Below are 20,680 nucleotides of genomic sequence, written 5' to 3'. Positions count from 1 at the left end.
ACCCGGGGAGAGAGAGAGACGGTCACCGCCCGGGGAGAGAGAGAGAGAGACGGTCACCACCCGGGGGGAGAGAGAGAGACGGTCACCGCCCGGGGGGAGAGAGAGAGAGAGAGAGACGGTCACCGCCCGGGGAGAGTGAGAGAGAGACGGTCACGGCTCGGGGAGAGAGGGAGATGGTCACTGCCCGGGGAGAGAGAGAGATAGAGAGACGGTCATCGCCCGGGGGGAGAGAGAGAGAGAGACGATCACCACCCGGGGAGAGAGAGAGAGGGACGGTCACCGCCTGGGGAGAGAGAGAGAGAGAGAGATGGTCACCGCCCGGGGAGAGAGAGACGGTCACCGCCCGGGGAGAGAGAGAGAGACGGTCACCGCCCGGGGGGAGAGAGAGATGGTCACCTCCCGGGGAGAGAGAGAGAGAGAGAGAGAGAGAGACGGTCACCGGCCAGGGAGAGAGAGAGACAGACGGTCACCACCTGGGGAGAGAGAGAGACGGTCACCGCCCGGGGAGAGAGAGAGACAGACGGTCACCGCCCGGGGAGAGAGAGAGAGAGAGACAGTCACCGCCCGGGGAGAGAGAGAGAGAGAGAGAGACGGTCACCGCCCGGGGAGAGAGAGGGAGAGACGGTCAACGCCCGGGGAGAGAGAGAGAGACGGTCACCGCCCGGGGAGAGAGAGAGAGAGACGGTCACCAGCCAGGGAGAGAGAGAGAGAGAGACGGTCACTGCCCGGGGAGAGAGAGAGAGACAGTCACTGCCCGGGGTGAGAGAGAGAGAGACGGTCACCGCCCCGGGAGAGAGAGAGAGAGAGACGGTCACCGCCCAGGGAGAGAGAGAGAGACGGTCACCGCCCGGGGAGAGAGAGAGAGAGACGGTCACCGCCCGGGGGGAGAGAGAGAGGGGGAGAGACGGTCACCGCCTGGGGAGAGAGAGAGAGAGACGGTCACCGCCTGGGGAGAGAGAGAGACGGTCACCAGCCAGGGAGAGAGAGAGAGAGACGGTCACTGCCCAGGGAGAGAGAGAGAGAGACGGTCACTGCCCGGGGAGAGAGAGAGGGGCAGTCCCCGCCCGGGGTGAGAGAGAGAGAGAGAGACGGTCACCGCCCGGGGAGAGAGAGAGAGAGACGGTCACCGCCCGGGGAGAGAGAGAGAGAGAGACGGTCACCGCCCGGGGAGAGAGAGAGAGAGACGGTCACCGCCCGGGGGGAGAGAGAGAGAGAGAGAGACGGTCACCGCCCGGGGAGAGTGAGAGAGAGACGGTCACCGCTCGGGGAGAGAGGGAGACGGTCACTGCCCGGGGAGAGAGAGAGAGAGAGAGAGATGGTCACCGCCCGGGGAGAGAGAGACGGTCACCGCCCGGGGAGAGAGAGAGAGACGGTCACCGCCCGGGGGGAGAGAGAGATGGTCACCTCCCGGAGAGAGAGAGAGAGAGAGAGAGAGAGACGGTCACCGGCCAGGGAGAGAGAGAGACAGACGGTCACCACCCGGGGAGAGAGAGAGACAGACGGTCACCGCCCGGGGAGAGAGAGAGACAGACGGTCACCGCCCGGGGAGAGAGAGAGAGAGAGAGACGGTCACCGCCCGGGGAGAGAGAGAGAGAGAGACAGACGGTCACCACCTGGGGAGAGAGAGAGACGGTCACCGCCCGGGGAGAGAGAGAGAGACGGTCACCACCTGGGGAGAGAGAGAGAGAGAGAGAGAGTCGGTCACTGCCCGGGGGGAGAGAGAGAGAGAGACCGTCGCTGCCCGGGGGGAGAGAGAGACGGTCACCGCCCGGGGGGAGAGAGAGACGGTCACCGCCCGGGGGGAGAGAGAGACGGTCACCGCCCGGGGAGAGAGAGAGAGACGGTCACCGCCCGGGGAGAGAGAGAGAGGGAGAGACGGTCACCGCCCGGGGAGAGAGAGAGAGAGAGACGGTCACCGCCCGGGGAGAGAGAGAGAGAGACGGTCACCACCTGGGGAGAGAGAGAGACGGTCACCGCCCGGGGAGAGAGAGAGAGAGACGGTCACCGCCCGGGGAGAGAGAGAGAGAGACGGTCACCGCCCGGGGAGAGAGAGAGAGAGAGAGAGACGGTCACCGCCCGGGGAGAGAGAGAGAGAGACGGTCACCGCCCGGGGAGAGAGAGAGAGAGAGAGACGGTCACCGCCCGGGGAGAGAGAGAGAGACGGTCACCGCCCGGGGAGAGAGAGAGAGAGACGGTCACCAGCCAGGGAGAGAGAGAGAGAGAGACGGTCACTGCCCGGGGAGAGAGAGAGAGAGATAGTCACCGCCCGGGGGGAGAGAAAGAGAGAGACGGTCACCGCCCCGGGAGAGAGAGAGAGAGAGAGAGACGGTCACCGCCCAGGGAGAGAGCGAGAGAGAGAGAGACGGTCACCACCCGGGCAGAGAGACGGTCACTGCCCGGGGGGAGAGAGAGAGAGCGACGGTCACCAGCCAGGGAGAGAGAGAGAGAGACGGTCACTACCCGGGGGGATAGAGAGAGAGAGACAGTCACTGCCCGGGGAGAGAGAGAGAGGCAGTCCCCGCCCGGGGTGAGAGAGAGAGAGACGGTCACCGCCCAGGGGGAGAGAGACGGTCACCGCCCGGGGAGAGAGAGAGAGAGACGGTCACCGCCCAGGGAGAGGGACGGTCGCCGCCCGGGGAGAGAGAGAGAGAGACGGTCACCGCTTGGGGAGAGGGGGAGACGGTCACGCCCTGGGGAGAGAGAGACGGTCACTGTCCAGGGAGAGAGAGAGAGAGTGACGGTCACCGCCCGGGGAGAGAGGGAGACAGTCACCGCCCGGGGAGAGAGAGAGAGAGAGAGAGACGGTCACCGCCCGGGGACAGAGAGAGAGAGACGGTCACCGCCCGGGGAGAGAGAGAGAGAGAGAGAGAGACGGTCACCGCCCGGGGAGAGAGAGAGAGAGACGGTCACCGCCCGGGGAGAGAGAGAGAGAGACGGTCACCAGCCAGGGAGAGAGAGAGAGAGAGACGGTCACTGCCCGGGGAGAGAGAGAGAGACAGTCACTGCCCGGGGTGAGAGAGAGAGAGAGACGGTCACCGCCCCGGGAGAGAGAGAGAGAGAGAGAGACGGTCACCGCCCGGGGAGAGAGAGAGAGAGACGGTCACCGCCCGGGGGGAGAGAGAGAGGGGGAGAGACCGTCACCGCCCGGGGAGAGAGAGAGAGAGACGGTCACCGCCTGGGGAGAGAGAGAGAGAGAGACGGTCACCAGCCAGGGGGAGAGAGAGAGAGAGAGACGGTCACTGCCCGGGGAGAGAGAGAGAGGCAGTCCCCGCCCGGGGTGAGAGAGAGAGAGAGAGAGAGACGGTCACCGCCCGGGGAGAGAGAGAGAGAGACGGTCACCGCCCAGGGAGAGAGAGAGAGAGAGACGGTCACCGCCCGGGGGGAGAGAGAGAGACGGTCACCGCCCGGGGGGGAGAGAGAGAGAGAGAGACGGTCACCGCCCGGGGAGAGAGAGAGACGGTCACCGCTTGGGGAGAGAGAGAGAGAGAGACGGTCACTGCCCGGGGAGAGAGAGAGAGAGACGGTCACTGCCCGGGGGGAGAGAGAGAGAGAGACGGTCACCGCCCGGGGAGAAAGAGAGACGGTCACCGCCCGGGGAGAGAGAGAGAGACGGTCACCGCCCGGGGGGAGAGAGAGATGGTCACCTCCCGGGGAGAGAGAGAGAGAGAGAGAGAGAGACGGTCACCGGCCAGGGAGAGAGAGAGACAGACGGTCACCACCCGGGGAGAGAGAGAGACGGTCACCGCCCGGGGAGAGAGAGAGAGAGACGGTCACCACCCGGGGGGAGAGAGAGAGACGGTCACCGCCCGGGGGGAGAGAGAGAGAGAGAGAGACGGTCACCGCCCGGGGAGAGTGAGAGAGAGACGGTCACGGCTCGGGGAGAGAGGGAGACGGTCACTGCCCGGGGAGAGAGAGAGAGAGAGAGAGACGGTCATCGCCCGGGGGGAGAGAGAGAGAGAGACGATCACCACCCGGGGAGAGAGAGAGAGGGACGGTCACCGCCTGGGGAGAGAGAGAGAGAGAGAGATGGTCACCGCCCGGGGAGAGAGAGACGGTCACCGCCCGGGGAGAGAGAGAGAGACGGTCACCGCCCGGGGGGAGAGAGAGATGGTCACCTCCCGGGGAGAGAGAGAGAGAGAGAGAGAGACAGACGGTCACCGCCCGGGGAGAGAGAGAGAGAGACGGTCACCGCCTGGGGAGAGAGAGAGAGAGAGACAGACGGTCACCACCTGGGGAGAGAGAGAGACGGTCACCGCCCGGGGAGAGAGAGAGAGACGGTCATCACCTGGGGAGAGAGAGACGGTCACCGCCCGGGGGGAGAGAGAGAGAGAGACGGTCGCCGCCCGGGGGGGGAGAGAGACGGTCACCGCCCGGGGGGGAGAGGGAGAGAGAGACGGTCACCGCCCGGGGAGAGAGAGAGAGAGAGAGAGACGGTCACCGCCCGGGGAGAGAGAGAGAGAGAGACGGTCACCGCCCGGGGAGAGAGAGAGAGAGAGACGGTCACCGCCCGGAGAGAGAGACGGTCACCGCCCGGGGAGAGAGAGAGAGAGAGAGAGAGACGGTCACCGCCCGGGGAGAGAGAGAGAGACGGTCACCGCCCGGGGAGGGAGAGAGAGAGAGACGGTCACCGCCCGGGGAGGGAGAGAGAGAGAGAGAGACGGTCACCGCCCGGGGAGAGAGAGAGAGGGACGGTCACCGCCCGTGGAGAGAGAGGGAGAGAGACGGTCACCGCCCGGGGAGAGAGAGAGACAGTCACCGCCCGGGGAGAGAGAGAGAGAGACAGTCACCGCCCGGGGAGAGAGAGAGAGAGAGAGAGAGAGAGAGAGAGACGGTCACCGCCCGGGGAGAGAGAGAGAGAGAGAGACGGTCACCGCCCGGAGAGAGAGAGACAGTCACCGCCCGGGGAGAGAGAGAGAGAGACGGTCACCGCCCGGGGAGAGAGAGATAGAGAGACGGTCACCGCCCGGAGAGAGAGAGAGAGAGACGGTCACCGCCCGGGGAGAGAGAGAGAGAGAGACGGTCACCGCCCGGGGAGAGAGAGAGAGAGAGACGGTCACCGCCTGGAGAGAGAGAGAGAGAGACGGTCACCGCCCGGAGAGAGAGAGAGAGAGACGGTCACCGCCCGGGGAGAGAGAGAGAGAGAGAGAGACGGTCACCGCCCGGGGAGAGAGAGATAGAGAGACGGTCACCGCCCGGGGAGGGAGAGAGAGAGAGAGAGACGGTCACCGCCCGGGGAGAGAGAGAGAGAGAGAGAGACGGTCACCGCCCGGGGAGAGAGAGAGAGAGAGAGAGAGACGGTCACCGCCCGGGAAGGGAGAGAGAGAGAGAGAGACGGTCACCGCCCGGGGAGGGAGAGAGAGAGAGAGAGACGGTCACCGCCCGGGGAGAGAGAGAGAGAGACGGTCACCGCCCGTGGAGAGAGAGGGAGAGAGACGGTCACCGCCCGGGGGGAGAGAGAGAGACGGTCACCGCCTGGGGAGAGAGAGAGACGGTCACCGCCCAGGGAGAGAGAGAGAGAGAGAGACGGTCACCGCCCGGGGAGAGAGAGAGAGAGAGAGAGAGAGACGGTCACCGCCCGGGGAGAGAGAGAGAGAGAGAGACGGTCACCGCCCGGGGAGAGAGAGAGAGAGACGGTCACCGCCCGGGGGGAGAGAGAGAGAGAGAGAGAGAGAGACGGTCACCGCCCGGGGAGAGAGAGAGAGAGACGGTCACCGCCCGGGGAGAGAGAGAGAGACGGTCACCGCCCGGGGAGAGAGAGAGAGAGAGACGGTCACCAGCCAGGGAGAGAGAGAGAGAGAGACGGTCACTGCCCGGGGAGAGAGAGAGAGACAGTCACTGCCCGGGGTGAGAGAGAGAGAGAGACGGTCACCGCCCCGGGAGAGAGAGAGAGACGGTCACCGCCCAGGGAGAGAGAGAGACACGGTCACCGCCCGGCGAGAGAGAGAGAGAGACGGTCACCGCCCGGGGGGGAGAGAGAGAGGGGGAGAGACGGTCACCGCCCGGGGAGAGAGAGAGAGACGGTCACCGCCTGGGGAGAGAGAGAGAGAGACGGTCACCAGTGAGGGAGAGAGAGAGAGAGAGACGGTCACTGCCCGGGGAGAGAGAGAGAGAGACGGTCACTGCCCGGGGAGAGAGAGAGAGGCAGTCCCCACCCGGGGTGAGAGAGAGAGAGAGAGAGACGGTCACCGCCCGGGGAGAGAGAGAGAGAGAGACGGTCACCGCACGGGGGGAGAGAGAGAGACGGTCACCGCCCGGGGGGAGAGAGAGAGAGAGAGAGAGACGGTCACCGCCCGGGGAGAGAGAGAGAGAGAGAGAGACGGTCACCGCCCGGGGAGAGTGAGAGAGAGACGGTCACCGCTCGGGGAGAGAGGGAGACGGTCACTGCCCGGGGAGAGAGAGAGAGAGACGGTCATCGCCCGGGGGGAGAGAGAGAGAGAGAGAGACGGTCACCGCCCGGGGAGAGAGAGAGAGACGGTCACCACCCGGGGAGAGAGAGAGAGAGACGGTCACCGCCCGGGGAGAGAGAGAGAGAGACGGTCACCGCCCGGGGGGAGAGAGAGAGGGGGAGAGACAGTCACCGCCCGGGGAGAGAGAGAGAGAGACGGTCACCGCCCGGGGAGAGAGAGATAGAGAGACGGTCACCGCCCGGAGAGAGAGAGAGAGAGACGGTCACCGCCCGGGGAGAGAGAGAGAGAGACGGTCACCGCCTGGGGAGAGAGAGAGAGAGAGACAGACGGTCACCACCTGGGGAGAGAGAGAGACGGTCACCGCCCGGGGAGAGAGAGACGGTCACCACCTGGGGAGAGAGAGACGGTCACCACCCGGGGGGGGAGAGAGAGAGAGAGACGGTCGCCGCCCGGGGGGAGAGAGAGACGGTCACCGCCCGGGGGGAGAGAGAGACGGTCACCGCCCGGGGGGAGAGAGAGACGGTCACCGCCCGGGGAGAGAGAGAGAGACGGTCACCGCCCGGGGAGAGAGAGAGACAGTCACCGCCCGGGGAGAGAGAGAGAGAGACAGTCACCGCCCGGGGAGAGAGAGAGAGAGAGAGAGAGAGACGGTCACTGCCCGGGGAGAGAGAGAGAGAGAGACGGTCACCGCCCGGGGAGAGAGAGAGAGAGAGAGACGGTCACCGCCCGGGGGGAGAGAGAGAGAGAGACGGTCACCGCCCGGGGAGAGAGAGAGAGAGAGACGGTCACCGCCCGGAGAGAGAGAGACGGTCACCGCCCGGGGAGAGAGAGAGAGAGAGAGAGAGACGGTCACCGCCCGGGGAGAGAGAGAGAGAGAGAGAGACGGTCACCGCCCGGGGAGGGAGAGAGAGAGAGACGGTCACCGCCCGGGGAGGGAGAGAGAGAGAGAGAGAGACGGTCACCGCCCGGGGAGAGAGAGAGAGAGACGGTCACCGCCCGTGGAGAGAGAGGGAGAGAGACGGTCACCGCCCGGGGAGAGAGAGAGACAGTCACCGCCCGGGGAGAGAGAGAGAGAGAGAGAGAGAGAGACGGTCACCGCCCGGGGAGAGAGAGAGAGAGAGAGACGGTCACCGCCCGGAGAGAGAGAGAGAGAGACGGTCACCGCCCGGGGAGAGAGAGAGAGAGACGGTCACCGCCCGGGGGGAGAGAGAGAGAGAGAGAGACGGTCACCGCCCGGGGAGAGTGAGAGAGAGACGGTCACCGCTCGGGGAGAGAGGGAGACGGTCACTGCCCGGGGAGAGAGAGAGAGAGAGAGAGATGGTCACCGCCCGGGGAGAGAGAGACGGTCACCGCCCGGGGAGAGAGAGAGAGACGGTCACCGCCCGGGGGGAGAGAGAGATGGTCACCTCCCGGAGAGAGAGAGAGAGAGAGAGAGACGGTCACCGGCCAGGGAGAGAGAGAGACAGACGGTCACCACCCGGGGAGAGAGAGAGACAGACGGTCACCGCCCGGGGAGAGAGAGAGAGAGACGGTCACCGCCCGGGGAGAGAGAGAGAGACGGTCACCGCCCGGGGAGAGAGAGAGAGACGGTCACCGCCCGGGGAGAGAGAGAGAGAGAGACGGTCACCGCCCGGAGAGAGAGAGAGAGAGACGGTCACCGCCCGGGGAGAGAGAGAGAGAGAGAGAGACGGTCACCGCCCGGGGAGAGAGAGATAGAGAGACGGTCACCGCCCGGGGAGGGAGAGAGAGAGAGAGACGGTCACTGCCCGGGGAGAGAGAGAGAGACGGTCACTGCCCGGGGAGAGAGAGAGAGGCAGTCCCCGCCCGGGGTGAGAGAGAGAGAGAGAGAGAGACGGTCACCGCCCGGGGAGAGAGAGAGAGAGACGGTCACCGCCCAGGGAGAGAGAGAGAGAGAGACGGTCACCGCCCGGGGGGAGAGAGAGAGACGGTCACCGCCCGGGGGGAGAGAGAGAGAGAGAGAGAGACGGTCACCGCCCGGGGAGAGAGAGAGAGAGAGACGGTCACCGCTTGGGGAGAGAGGGAGACGGTCACTGCCCGGGGAGAGAGAGAGAGAGACGGTCACCGCCCGGGGAGAAAGAGAGAGGGACGGTCACCGCCTCGGGGGAGAGAGAGAGAGAGAGAGATGGTCACCGCCCGGGGAGAGAGAGAGACGGTCACCGCCCGGGGAGAGAGAGAGAGACGGTCACCGCCCGGGGGGAGAGAGAGATGGTCACCTCCCGGGGAGAGAGAGAGAGAGACGGTCACCGGCCAGGGAGAGAGAGAGACAGACGGTCACCACCCGGGGAGAGAGAGAGATGGTCACCGCCCGGGGAGAGAGAGAGAGAGACGGTCACCACCCGGGGGGAGAGAGAGAGACGGTCACCGCCCGGGGGGAGAGAGAGATGGTCACCTCCCGGGGAGAGAGAGAGAGAGACGGTCACCGGCCAGGGAGAGAGAGAGACAGACGGTCACCACCCGGGGAGAGAGAGAGACGGTCACCGCCCGGGGAGAGAGAGAGAGAGACGGTCACCACCCGGGGGGAGAGAGAGAGACGGTCACCGCCCGGGGGGAGAGAGAGAGAGAGAGAGACGGTCACCGCCCGGGGAGAGTGAGAGAGAGACGGTCACGGCTCGGGGAGAGAGGGAGATGGTCACTGCCCGGGGAGAGAGAGAGATAGAGAGACGGTCATCGCCCGGGGGGAGAGAGAGAGAGAGACGATCACCACCCGGGGAGAGAGAGAGAGGGACGGTCACCGCCTGGGGAGAGAGAGAGAGAGAGAGATGGTCACCGCCCGGGGAGAGAGAGACGGTCACCGCCCGGGGAGAGAGAGAGAGACGGTCACCGCCCGGGGGGAGAGAGAGATGGTCACCTCCCGGGGAGAGAGAGAGAGAGAGAGAGAGAGAGACGGTCACCGGCCAGGGAGAGAGAGAGACAGACGGTCACCACCTGGGGAGAGAGAGAGACGGTCACCGCCCGGGGAGAGAGAGAGACAGACGGTCACCGCCCGGGGAGAGAGAGAGAGAGAGACAGTCACCGCCCGGGGAGAGAGAGAGAGAGAGAGAGACGGTCACCGCCCGGGGAGAGAGAGGGAGAGACGGTCAACGCCCGGGGAGAGAGAGAGAGACGGTCACCGCCCGGGGAGAGAGAGAGAGAGACGGTCACCAGCCAGGGAGAGAGAGAGAGAGAGACGGTCACTGCCCGGGGAGAGAGAGAGAGACAGTCACTGCCCGGGGTGAGAGAGAGAGAGACGGTCACCGCCCCGGGAGAGAGAGAGAGAGAGACGGTCACCGCCCAGGGAGAGAGAGAGAGACGGTCACCGCCCGGGGAGAGAGAGAGAGAGACGGTCACCGCCCGGGGGGAGAGAGAGAGGGGGAGAGACGGTCACCGCCTGGGGAGAGAGAGAGAGAGACGGTCACCGCCTGGGGAGAGAGAGAGACGGTCACCAGCCAGGGAGAGAGAGAGAGAGACGGTCACTGCCCAGGGAGAGAGAGAGAGAGACGGTCACTGCCCGGGGAGAGAGAGAGGGGCAGTCCCCGCCCGGGGTGAGAGAGAGAGAGAGACGGTCACCGCCCGGGGAGAGAGAGAGAGAGACGGTCACCGCCCGGGGAGAGAGAGAGAGAGAGACGGTCACCGCCCGGGGAGAGAGAGAGAGAGACGGTCACCGCCCGGGGGGAGAGAGAGAGAGAGAGAGACGGTCACCGCCCGGGGAGAGTGAGAGAGAGACGGTCACCGCTCGGGGAGAGAGGGAGACGGTCACTGCCCGGGGAGAGAGAGAGAGAGAGAGAGATGGTCACCGCCCGGGGAGAGAGAGACGGTCACCGCCCGGGGAGAGAGAGAGAGACGGTCACCGCCCGGGGGGAGAGAGAGATGGTCACCTCCCGGAGAGAGAGAGAGAGAGAGAGAGAGAGACGGTCACCGGCCAGGGAGAGAGAGAGACAGACGGTCACCACCCGGGGAGAGAGAGAGACAGACGGTCACCGCCCGGGGAGAGAGAGAGACAGACGGTCACCGCCCGGGGAGAGAGAGAGAGAGAGAGACGGTCACCGCCCGGGGAGAGAGAGAGAGAGAGAGACAGACGGTCACCACCTGGGGAGAGAGAGAGACGGTCACCGCCCGGGGAGAGAGAGAGAGACGGTCACCACCTGGGGAGAGAGAGAGAGAGAGAGAGAGTCGGTCACTGCCCGGGGGGAGAGAGAGAGAGAGACCGTCGCTGCCCGGGGGGAGAGAGAGACGGTCACCGCCCGGGGGGAGAGAGAGACGGTCACCGCCCGGGGGGAGAGAGAGACGGTCACCGCCCGGGGAGAGAGAGAGAGACGGTCACCGCCCGGGGAGAGAGAGAGAGGGAGAGACGGTCACCGCCCGGGGAGAGAGAGAGAGAGAGACGGTCACCGCCCGGGGAGAGAGAGAGAGAGACGGTCACCACCTGGGGAGAGAGAGAGACGGTCACCGCCCGGGGAGAGAGAGAGAGAGACGGTCACCGCCCGGGGAGAGAGAGAGAGAGACGGTCACCGCCCGGGGAGAGAGAGAGAGAGAGAGAGACGGTCACCGCCCGGGGAGAGAGAGAGAGAGACGGTCACCGCCCGGGGAGAGAGAGAGAGAGAGAGACGGTCACCGCCCGGGGAGAGAGAGAGAGACGGTCACCAGCCAGGGAGAGAGAGAGAGAGAGACGGTCACCAGCCAGGGAGAGAGAGAGAGAGAGACGGTCACTGCCCGGGGAGAGAGAGAGAGAGATAGTCACCGCCCGGGGGGAGAGAAAGAGAGAGACGGTCACCGCCCCGGGAGAGAGAGAGAGAGAGAGAGACGGTCACCGCCCAGGGAGAGAGCGAGAGAGAGAGAGACGGTCACCACCCGGGCAGAGAGACGGTCACTGCCCGGGGGGAGAGAGAGAGAGCGACGGTCACCAGCCAGGGAGAGAGAGAGAGAGACGGTCACTACCCGGGGGGATAGAGAGAGAGAGACAGTCACTGCCCGGGGAGAGAGAGAGAGGCAGTCCCCGCCCGGGGTGAGAGAGAGAGAGACGGTCACCGCCCAGGGGGAGAGAGACGGTCACCGCCCGGGGAGAGAGAGAGAGAGACGGTCACCGCCCAGGGAGAGGGACGGTCGCCGCCCGGGGAGAGAGAGAGAGAGACGGTCACCGCTTGGGGAGAGGGGGAGACGGTCACGCCCTGGGGAGAGAGAGACGGTCACTGTCCAGGGAGAGAGAGAGAGAGTGACGGTCACCGCCCGGGGAGAGAGGGAGACAGTCACCGCCCGGGGAGAGAGAGAGAGAGAGAGAGACGGTCACCGCCCGGGGACAGAGAGAGAGAGACGGTCACCGCCCGGGGAGAGAGAGAGAGAGAGAGAGAGACGGTCACCGCCCGGGGAGAGAGAGAGAGAGACGGTCACCGCCCGGGGAGAGAGAGAGAGAGACGGTCACCAGCCAGGGAGAGAGAGAGAGAGAGACGGTCACTGCCCGGGGAGAGAGAGAGAGACAGTCACTGCCCGGGGTGAGAGAGAGAGAGAGACGGTCACCGCCCCGGGAGAGAGAGAGAGAGAGAGAGACGGTCACCGCCCGGGGAGAGAGAGAGAGAGACGGTCACCGCCTGGGGAGAGAGAGAGAGAGAGACGGTCACCAGCCAGGGGGAGAGAGAGAGAGAGAGACGGTCACTGCCCGGGGAGAGAGAGAGAGGCAGTCCCCGCCCGGGGTGAGAGAGAGAGAGAGAGAGAGACGGTCACCGCCCGGGGAGAGAGAGAGAGAGACGGTCACCGCCCAGGGAGAGAGAGAGAGAGAGACGGTCACCGCCCGGGGGGAGAGAGAGAGACGGTCACCGCCCGGGGGGGAGAGAGAGAGAGAGAGACGGTCACCGCCCGGGGAGAGAGAGAGACGGTCACCGCTTGGGGAGAGAGAGAGAGAGAGACGGTCACTGCCCGGGGAGAGAGAGAGAGAGACGGTCACTGCCCGGGGGGAGAGAGAGAGAGAGACGGTCACCGCCCGGGGAGAAAGAGAGACGGTCACCGCCCGGGGAGAGAGAGAGAGACGGTCACCGCCCGGGGGGAGAGAGAGATGGTCACCTCCCGGGGAGAGAGAGAGAGAGAGAGAGAGAGACGGTCACCGGCCAGGGAGAGAGAGAGACAGACGGTCACCACCCGGGGAGAGAGAGAGACGGTCACCGCCCGGGGAGAGAGAGAGAGAGACGGTCACCACCCGGGGGGAGAGAGAGAGACGGTCACCGCCCGGGGGGAGAGAGAGAGAGAGAGAGACGGTCACCGCCCGGGGAGAGTGAGAGAGAGACGGTCACGGCTCGGGGAGAGAGGGAGACGGTCACTGCCCGGGGAGAGAGAGAGAGAGAGAGACGGTCATCGCCCGGGGGGAGAGAGAGAGAGAGACGATCACCACCCGGGGAGAGAGAGAGAGGGACGGTCACCGCCTGGGGAGAGAGAGAGAGAGAGAGATGGTCACCGCCCGGGGAGAGAGAGACGGTCACCGCCCGGGGAGAGAGAGAGAGACGGTCACCGCCCGGGGGGAGAGAGAGATGGTCACCTCCCGGGGAGAGAGAGAGAGAGAGAGAGAGACAGACGGTCACCGCCCGGGGAGAGAGAGAGAGAGACGGTCACCGCCTGGGGAGAGAGAGAGAGAGAGACAGACGGTCACCACCTGGGGAGAGAGAGAGACGGTCACCGCCCGGGGAGAGAGAGAGAGACGGTCATCACCTGGGGAGAGAGAGACGGTCACCGCCCGGGGGGAGAGAGAGAGAGAGACGGTCGCCGCCCGGGGGGGGAGAGAGACGGTCACCGCCCGGGGGGAGAGGGAGAGAGAGACGGTCACCGCCCGGGGAGAGAGAGAGAGAGAGAGAGACGGTCACCGCCCGGGGAGAGAGAGAGAGAGAGACGGTCACCGCCCGGGGAGAGAGAGAGAGAGAGACGGTCACCGCCCGGAGAGAGAGACGGTCACCGCCCGGGGAGAGAGAGAGAGAGAGAGAGAGACGGTCACCGCCCGGGGAGAGAGAGAGAGACGGTCACCGCCCGGGGAGGGAGAGAGAGAGAGACGGTCACCGCCCGGGAGGGAGAGAGAGAGAGAGAGACGGTCACCGCCCGGGGAGAGAGAGAGAGAGACGGTCACCGCCCGTGGAGAGAGAGGGAGAGAGACGGTCACCGCCCGGGGAGAGAGAGAGACAGTCACCGCCCGGGGAGAGAGAGAGAGAGACAGTCACCGCCCGGGGAGAGAGAGAGAGAGAGAGAGAGAGAGAGAGACGGTCACCGCCCGGGGAGAGAGAGAGAGAGAGAGACGGTCACCGCCCGGAGAGAGAGAGACAGTCACCGCCCGGGGAGAGAGAGAGAGAGACGGTCACCGCCCGGGGAGAGAGAGATAGAGAGACGGTCACCGCCCGGAGAGAGAGAGAGAGAGACGGTCACCGCCCGGGGAGAGAGAGAGAGAGAGACGGTCACCGCCCGGGGAGAGAGAGAGAGAGAGACGGTCACCGCCTGGAGAGAGAGAGAGAGAGACGGTCACCGCCCGGAGAGAGAGAGAGAGAGACGGTCACCGCCCGGGGAGAGAGAGAGAGAGAGAGAGACGGTCACCGCCCGGGGAGAGAGAGATAGAGAGACGGTCACCGCCCGGGGAGGGAGAGAGAGAGAGAGAGACGGTCACCGCCCGGGGAGAGAGAGAGAGAGAGAGAGAGAGACGGTCACCGCCCGGGGAGAGAGAGAGAGAGAGAGAGAGAGACGGTCACCGCCCGGGAAGGGAGAGAGAGAGAGAGAGACGGTCACCGCCCGGGGAGGGAGAGAGAGAGAGAGAGACGGTCACCGCCCGGGGAGAGAGAGAGAGAGACGGTCACCGCCCGTGGAGAGAGAGGGAGAGAGACGGTCACCGCCCGGGGGGAGAGAGAGAGACGGTCACCGCCTGGGGAGAGAGAGAGACGGTCACCGCCCAGGGAGAGAGAGAGAGAGAGAGACGGTCACCGCCCGGGGGGAGAGAGAGAGAGAGAGAGAGAGACGGTCACCGCCCGGGGAGAGAGAGAGAGAGAGAGACGGTCACCGCCCGGGGAGAGAGAGAGAGAGACGGTCACCGCCCGGGGGGAGAGAGAGAGAGAGAGAGAGAGACGGTCACCGCCCGGGGAGAGAGAGAGAGAGACGGTCACCGCCCGGGGAGAGAGAGAGAGACGGTCACCGCCCGGGGAGAGAGAGAGAGAGAGACGGTCACCAGCCAGGGAGAGAGAGAGAGAGAGACGGTCACTGCCCGGGGAGAGAGAGAGAGACAGTCACTGCCCGGGGTGAGAGAGAGAGAGAGACGGTCACCGCCCCGGGAGAGAGAGAGAGACGGTCACCGCCCAGGGAGAGAGAGAGACACGGTCACCGCCCGGCGAGAGAGAGAGAGAGACGGTCACCGCCCGGGGGGAGAGAGAGAGGGGGAGAGACGGTCACCGCCCGGGGAGAGAGAGAGAGACGGTCACCGCCTGGGGAGAGAGAGAGAGAGACGGTCACCAGTGAGGGAGAGAGAGAGAGAGAGACGGTCACTGCCCGGGGAGAGAGAGAGAGAGACGGTCACTGCCCGGGGAGAGAGAGAGAGGCAGTCCCCACCCGGGGTGAGAGAGAGAGAGAGAGAGACGGTCACCGCCCGGGGAGAGAGAGAGAGAGAGACGGTCACCGCACGGGGGGAGAGAGAGAGACGGTCACCGCCCGGGGGGAGAGAGAGAGAGAGAGAGAGAGACGGTCACCGCCCGGGGAGAGAGAGAGAGAGAGAGAGACGGTCACCGCCCGGGGAGAGTGAGAGAGAGACGGTCACCGCTCGGGGAGAGAGGGAGACGGTCACTGCCCGGGGAGAGAGAGAGAGAGACGGTCATCGCCCGGGGGGAGAGAGAGAGAGAGACGGTCACCGCCCGGGGAGAGAGAGAGAGACGGTCACCGCCCGGGGAGAGAGAGAGAGAGACGGTCACCGCCCGGGGAGAGAGAGAGAGAGACGGTCACCGCCCGGGGGGAGAGAGAGAGGGGGAGAGACAGTCACCGCCCGGGGAGAGAGAGAGAGAGACGGTCACCGCCCGGGGAGAGAGAGATAGAGAGACGGTCACCGCCCGGAGAGAGAGACGGTCACCGCCCGGGGAGAGAGAGAGAGAGACGGTCACCGCCTGGGGAGAGAGAGAGAGAGAGACAGACGGTCACCACCTGGGGAGAGAGAGAGACGGTCACCGCCCGGGGAGAGAGAGACGGTCACCACCTGGGGAGAGAGAGACGGTCACCGCCCGGGGGGAGAGAGAGAGAGAGACGGTCACCGCCCGGGGGAGAGAGAGACGGTCACCGCCCGGGGGGAGAGAGAGACGGTCACCGCCCGGGGGGAGAGAGAGACGGTCACCGCCCGGGGAGAGAGAGAGAGACGGTCACCGCCCGGGGAGAGAGAGAGACAGTCACCGCCCGGGGAGAGAGAGAGAGAGACAGTCACCGCCCGGGGAGAGAGAGAGAGAGAGAGACGGTCACCGCCCGGGGAGAGAGAGAGAGAGAGACGGTCACCGCCCGGGGAGAGAGAGAGAGAGAGAGACGGTCACCGCCCGGGGGGAGAGAGAGAGAGAGACGGTCACCGCCCGGGGAGAGAGAGAGAGAGAGACGGTCACCGCCCGGAGAGAGAGAGACGGTCACCGCCCGGGGAGAGAGAGAGAGAGAGAGAGAGACGGTCACCGCCCGGGGAGAGAGAGAGAGAGAGAGAGACGGTCACCGCCCGGGGAGGGAGAGAGAGAGAGACGGTCACCGCCCGGGGAGGGAGAGAGAGAGAGAGAGACGGTCACCGCCCGGGGAGAGAGAGAGAGAGACGGTCACCGCCCGTGGAGAGAGAGGGAGAGAGACGGTCACCGCCCGGGGAGAGAGAGAGACAGTCACCGCCCGGGGAGAGAGAGAGAGAGAGAGAGAGAGAGAGACGGTCACCGCCCGGGGAGAGAGAGAGAGAGAGAGACGGTCACCGCCCGGAGAGAGAGAGAGAGAGACGGTCACCGCCCGGGGAGAGAGAGATAGAGAGACGGTCACCGCCCGGAGAGAGAGAGAGAGAGACGGTCACCGCCCGGGGAGAGAGAGAGAGAGAGACGGTCACCGCCCGGGGAGAGAGAGAGAGAGAGACGGTCACCGCCTGGAGAGAGAGAGAGAGAGACGGTCACCGCCCGGAGAGAGAGAGAGAGAGACGGTCACCGCCCGGGGAGAGAGAGAGAGAGAGAGAGACGGTCACCGCCCGGGGAGAGAGAGATAGAGAGACGGTCACCGCCCGGGGAGGGAGAGAGAGAGAGAGAGACGGTCACCGCCCGGGGAGAGAGAGAGAGAGAGACGGTCACCGCCCGTGGAGAGAGAGAGAGAGAGACGGTCACCACCCGGGGAGTGAGAGAGAAAGAGAGAGAGACGGTCACCGCCCGGGGACAGAGAGAGAGAGAGACGGACGGTCACCGCCCAGGGAGAGAGAGAGAGACGGTCACCGCCGCGGGGAGAGAGTGAGAGAGACGTCACCGCCCGGGGAGATTGAGAGAGAGAGACGGTCACCTCCCAGGGGGAGAGAGAGAGAGAGACGGTCACCGCCCGGGGAGAGAGAGAGCGAGACGGTTACCGCCCGGGGAGAGTGAGAGAGAGACAGACGGTCACCGCCCGGGTAGAGAGAGAGACGGGGAGACGCTCACCGCCTGGGGAGAGTGAGAGAGAGATAGAGAGACGGTCACCGCCTGGGTAGATAGATAGAGAGACGGTCACCGCCCGGGGAGGGAGAGACGGTGAGACGGTCACCACCTGGGGAGGGAGAGACGGTGAGACCGTCACCTCCCGGGGAGGGAGAGACGGTGAGACAGTCACTGTCTGGGGAGGGGGCTGGCCGCTGTCATTGAGTTGCAGTGCTGAGTTTCAGAGCTCAGGGAGAAATGTGTGATTTCTGCCCTTTTCTCCACTTTATTCTCAGATGAGAGACAACATCCCACCAACGGCGGCATGGACTGGGAAACCTTCTTCGGGGCAAACCGGGGCCATAACAGCAACAACTGGGACTCACTCTTCCTCTTTGTTGCCATTTTCTTCTTCTTCTGGCTGCTGAGCGTGTGACTGGCTGAGAACATCTGCGTATCAATGTGGGCAGTGATTTCGGGCACTCAATTGGGGGTTCATACTGATCAATAAATGCCTAAAGCCAAGCAGAAAGACCCCTCCCACCCACACCCCCCACTCTGTCTCTTTCCTGTCACACTCTGGTCTCGGCTGAAAGAGTTTCACTTGTATATACTTTAATAAATGCTACTCTAACACTCAGGTTCCTGAGCAGATACGCTGTCACAGGCACAGCTTGCAGGAGTTAGAGCCTTGATTTTCTGTGCGTTGCTGGTACCAGCAAGTGAAGCAGTCTCCTCTCTGGGAACGTATGTTATTGGTTCATTCGCACTCTGCTCTCCCTCTCCTGCTCACCTCCAGTGCCAGCCAATCAGCAAATGCCATCCCAGCTTCATTTCAGGAATTTCCGATGATGTGTGGGAGACGGGAAGTGGGGAGTCCATGTGAAAAGGCAGGATGCTCCTCCATCTGTTAAGTGACCTTCCCAAAAATAGCTTCTCTCTGTCTCGCGCCCAGCCTCGCCCTCCCACCCCCTTGCGTTCTGCCTTCCCCTCGCTCTGCCTCCCCCTCCCTCCCCCCTGCGCTCTGCCTCGCGCAATCCATAAGAAAAGTCTAAAGTACAATGGAATTGCAGCCCATTGGCTTCGGTTGGCTGTGAAGAGGTGGGAAAATAGAGTAATGCAACATTCCCAATGCCGGGAGTGGCATTCCTTAACTGTGCATGTGAGTGAGTGTACATGTGTGTGTGTCTATACGTGTGTGTGTCTATACGTGTGTGTGAGTACGTGTGTGTGAGTACGTGTGTGTGAGTACGTGTGTGTGTGTACGTGTGTGTGTGTACGTGTGTGTGTGTACGTGTGTGTGTGTACGTGTGTGTGTGTACGTGTGTGTGTACGTGTGTACGTGTGTGTGTTCGTGTGTGTGTGTTCGTGTGTGTGTGTTCGTGTGTGTGTGTACGTGTGTGTGTACGTGTGTGTGTGTTCGTGTGTGTGTGTACGTGTGTGTGTACGTGTGTACGTGTGTGTGTTCGTGTGTGTGTGTTCGTGTGTGTGTGTTCGTGTGTGTGTGTACGTGTGTGTGTACACGTGTGTGTGTGTACACGTGTGTGTGTGTACACGTGTGTGTGTGGGTACACGTGTGTGTGTGTGTACACGTGTGTGTGTGGGTACACGTGTGTGTGTGGGTACACGTGTGTGTGTGGGTACACGTGTGTGTGTGGGTACACGTGTGTGTGTGGGTACACGTGTGTGTGTACACACGTGCGAGTACGTGTGTACACACGTGCGAGTACGTGTGTGAGTACGTGTGTGTACGTGTACGTGTGTGCGTGTGCGTGTACGTGTGTGCGTGTACGTGTGTGTGTGTACGTGAGTGTGTGCGTACGTGTGCGCGCATGTACGTGCGTGTACGTACGTGAGTGTACGTGTGTGTGACTGTGGGGGGGATATTCCCTAACTGTGCATGTGAGTGTGTGCACATGTATGACTGGGGCGAGGGAGGGGGTGTTCCCTAATTGTACATGTGAGTGAGTGTGCATATGTGAGTGAGTGTGCATGTGTGACTCTGTGGGTGGTGGTGGGGATCTCGGATACAAAGTGAGACCTGATTCATTTGATTGAATCTGTAACTGCTCATCAATCTTGCTCTGTGATCAATCTGTTTCTAAGCTGACAATGATTGACTTGTACCCCACCCCTGCTCTGTCTTCAACACTTCCCAGTCAAGAGCCCATTGTGATGGGCTCAGGTCCCTCTGTCCCATTAACCATGGCCTTGCATCTCCCTGAATTGGCTGAGACAAGAATTGAATTAAATTGTGTTTGAATCAAGGCTGATCTTTTGAGGGGCATTAAAGAGAAAAGCATTGTTTCCGGCTGGGTCAGATATAACCTCTGGAATTCCTCTGGGCTGCGCAGAGCTGTTAGCTCATTTAATTTAAAAGGGCGAGGGAGTTGGCGGGGGGAGCGCCACTGTTGATCAGATAGCAGAACCTGAAATGTGATTTAGAGGGGGAATTAGCCAGTGTCACTCTGGTATCAATAGTACTGCCTTTGTATGTGTCCTACTGGAGTCTGGCATTTACACCGTACTAACACTGGGACTAGCCCATTATGCAAATGCAGTAACTTCCCTCTTTTTTAAAAAATTGGTTAAAACTCTCCCATTCTGTGAAAATAGCCACTGAGGGTCCCCTAATAGTTATGAGAGAGAGAGAAAAGCGAAGGAATTATTTGGAGCAAGACTTTTCACACATTCCAGTAAAATCTTACAGAACATCACAGGGGAGAAGATGAAATAATACCCAGCTTCATAAATTTAAGTCTGATATCATTCGGCCCCTCTGTACACAGTGTCTCCTCCAATTTGCTAAATCATTCCAGATTCTTGTCCTCACTGCTGCATGTCTTATTGGCCTGTCTCCCTTACTCACTCAGCAGGTACGATAGTGGTGTTTAAGAGGCAGCTTGACAAATACGTGAATAGGATGGGAATAGAGGGATACGGACCCCGGAAGTGCAAAATGTTTTAGTTGACAGGCAATATGATCGGCGCAGGCTTGGAGGGCCGAGAGGCCTGTTTCTGTGCTGTACTTTTATTTGTTCTTTGTCTTGTAGCAGTATATACATACAACCAGGTCACCTCTCAGTTACTCCCTCTCAAGACTATCAAGTCCAAATGCCTCCAGTCTTCTGCCAACTGCTAAATGATATTTCACTCCTGCCTCGCACAGCATTCGGATCTCATTTTGTTTCAAACAGTGTCTAACAGAATTCTCTCAGCGCCGAATGAGGTTATGTGGCTGAGGGTTCTTCTGATTTCTTTGAGCTGAGGCCCTTGGAAAGAAATTTTTATGGCGGGGGGGGGGGGTCAGTCCTTTGCCCCTTCATACCTGTGGTTCAAGCGTTGACCAGAGGGGCAGGATGAAGGCTTTCCCTCTTCCCCCATGACTCAAACCAGTTTTAATTGAGTCCTCACTGAGATTGTTCAGTGTTCACCGTGGCTGTGTCCCTCTGATGGAGTGGGGTGGGGTGGGGGTGGGGGTGGAAGGCAATGGTGTTGGTGCAGTAACGTTTACATTTGCAATATCAGAACTGGAAAGATGCACAATGTTCCACATCTGAAAAAGACCCAGCTGCAGGAAATGGAATGGAGTCCTGACTGGGTCAGCACTTGGAAAGCAGATATTATCAATGGTTATTTTTGAGAAGAGGTAAAATGCTGATTGGCCTGTTCTGA

At 63.3% G+C, this 20,680-nt stretch overlaps 1 protein-coding gene across 2 annotated transcripts in view; it reads left to right on the top strand.

Moving 5' to 3' along the window:
* Positions 1-17,530, top strand: part of rnf5 (ring finger protein 5) — a 79,827-nt gene extending 62,297 nt beyond the window's left edge. For both annotated transcript variants that reach the window (XM_041213696.1, XM_041213695.1), the window contains one exon: positions 17,302-17,530. In XM_041213696.1, coding sequence (XP_041069630.1) covers positions 17,302-17,433 — 132 coding nt within the window. In that variant the 3' untranslated portion in view covers positions 17,434-17,530. The remainder of the gene's footprint in view (positions 1-17,301) is intronic.
* The last annotated feature ends 3,150 nt before the right edge of the window (positions 17,531-20,680 follow it).

The sequence above is a fragment of the Carcharodon carcharias genome, chromosome 19 (genome assembly GCF_017639515.1).
Source record: "Carcharodon carcharias isolate sCarCar2 chromosome 19, sCarCar2.pri, whole genome shotgun sequence".
Lineage (NCBI taxonomy): Eukaryota > Metazoa > Chordata > Chondrichthyes > Lamniformes > Lamnidae > Carcharodon > Carcharodon carcharias.
The sequence above is the reverse complement of the archived record's forward strand: the minus strand, read 5'-3'. Positions and strand labels throughout refer to the sequence as shown.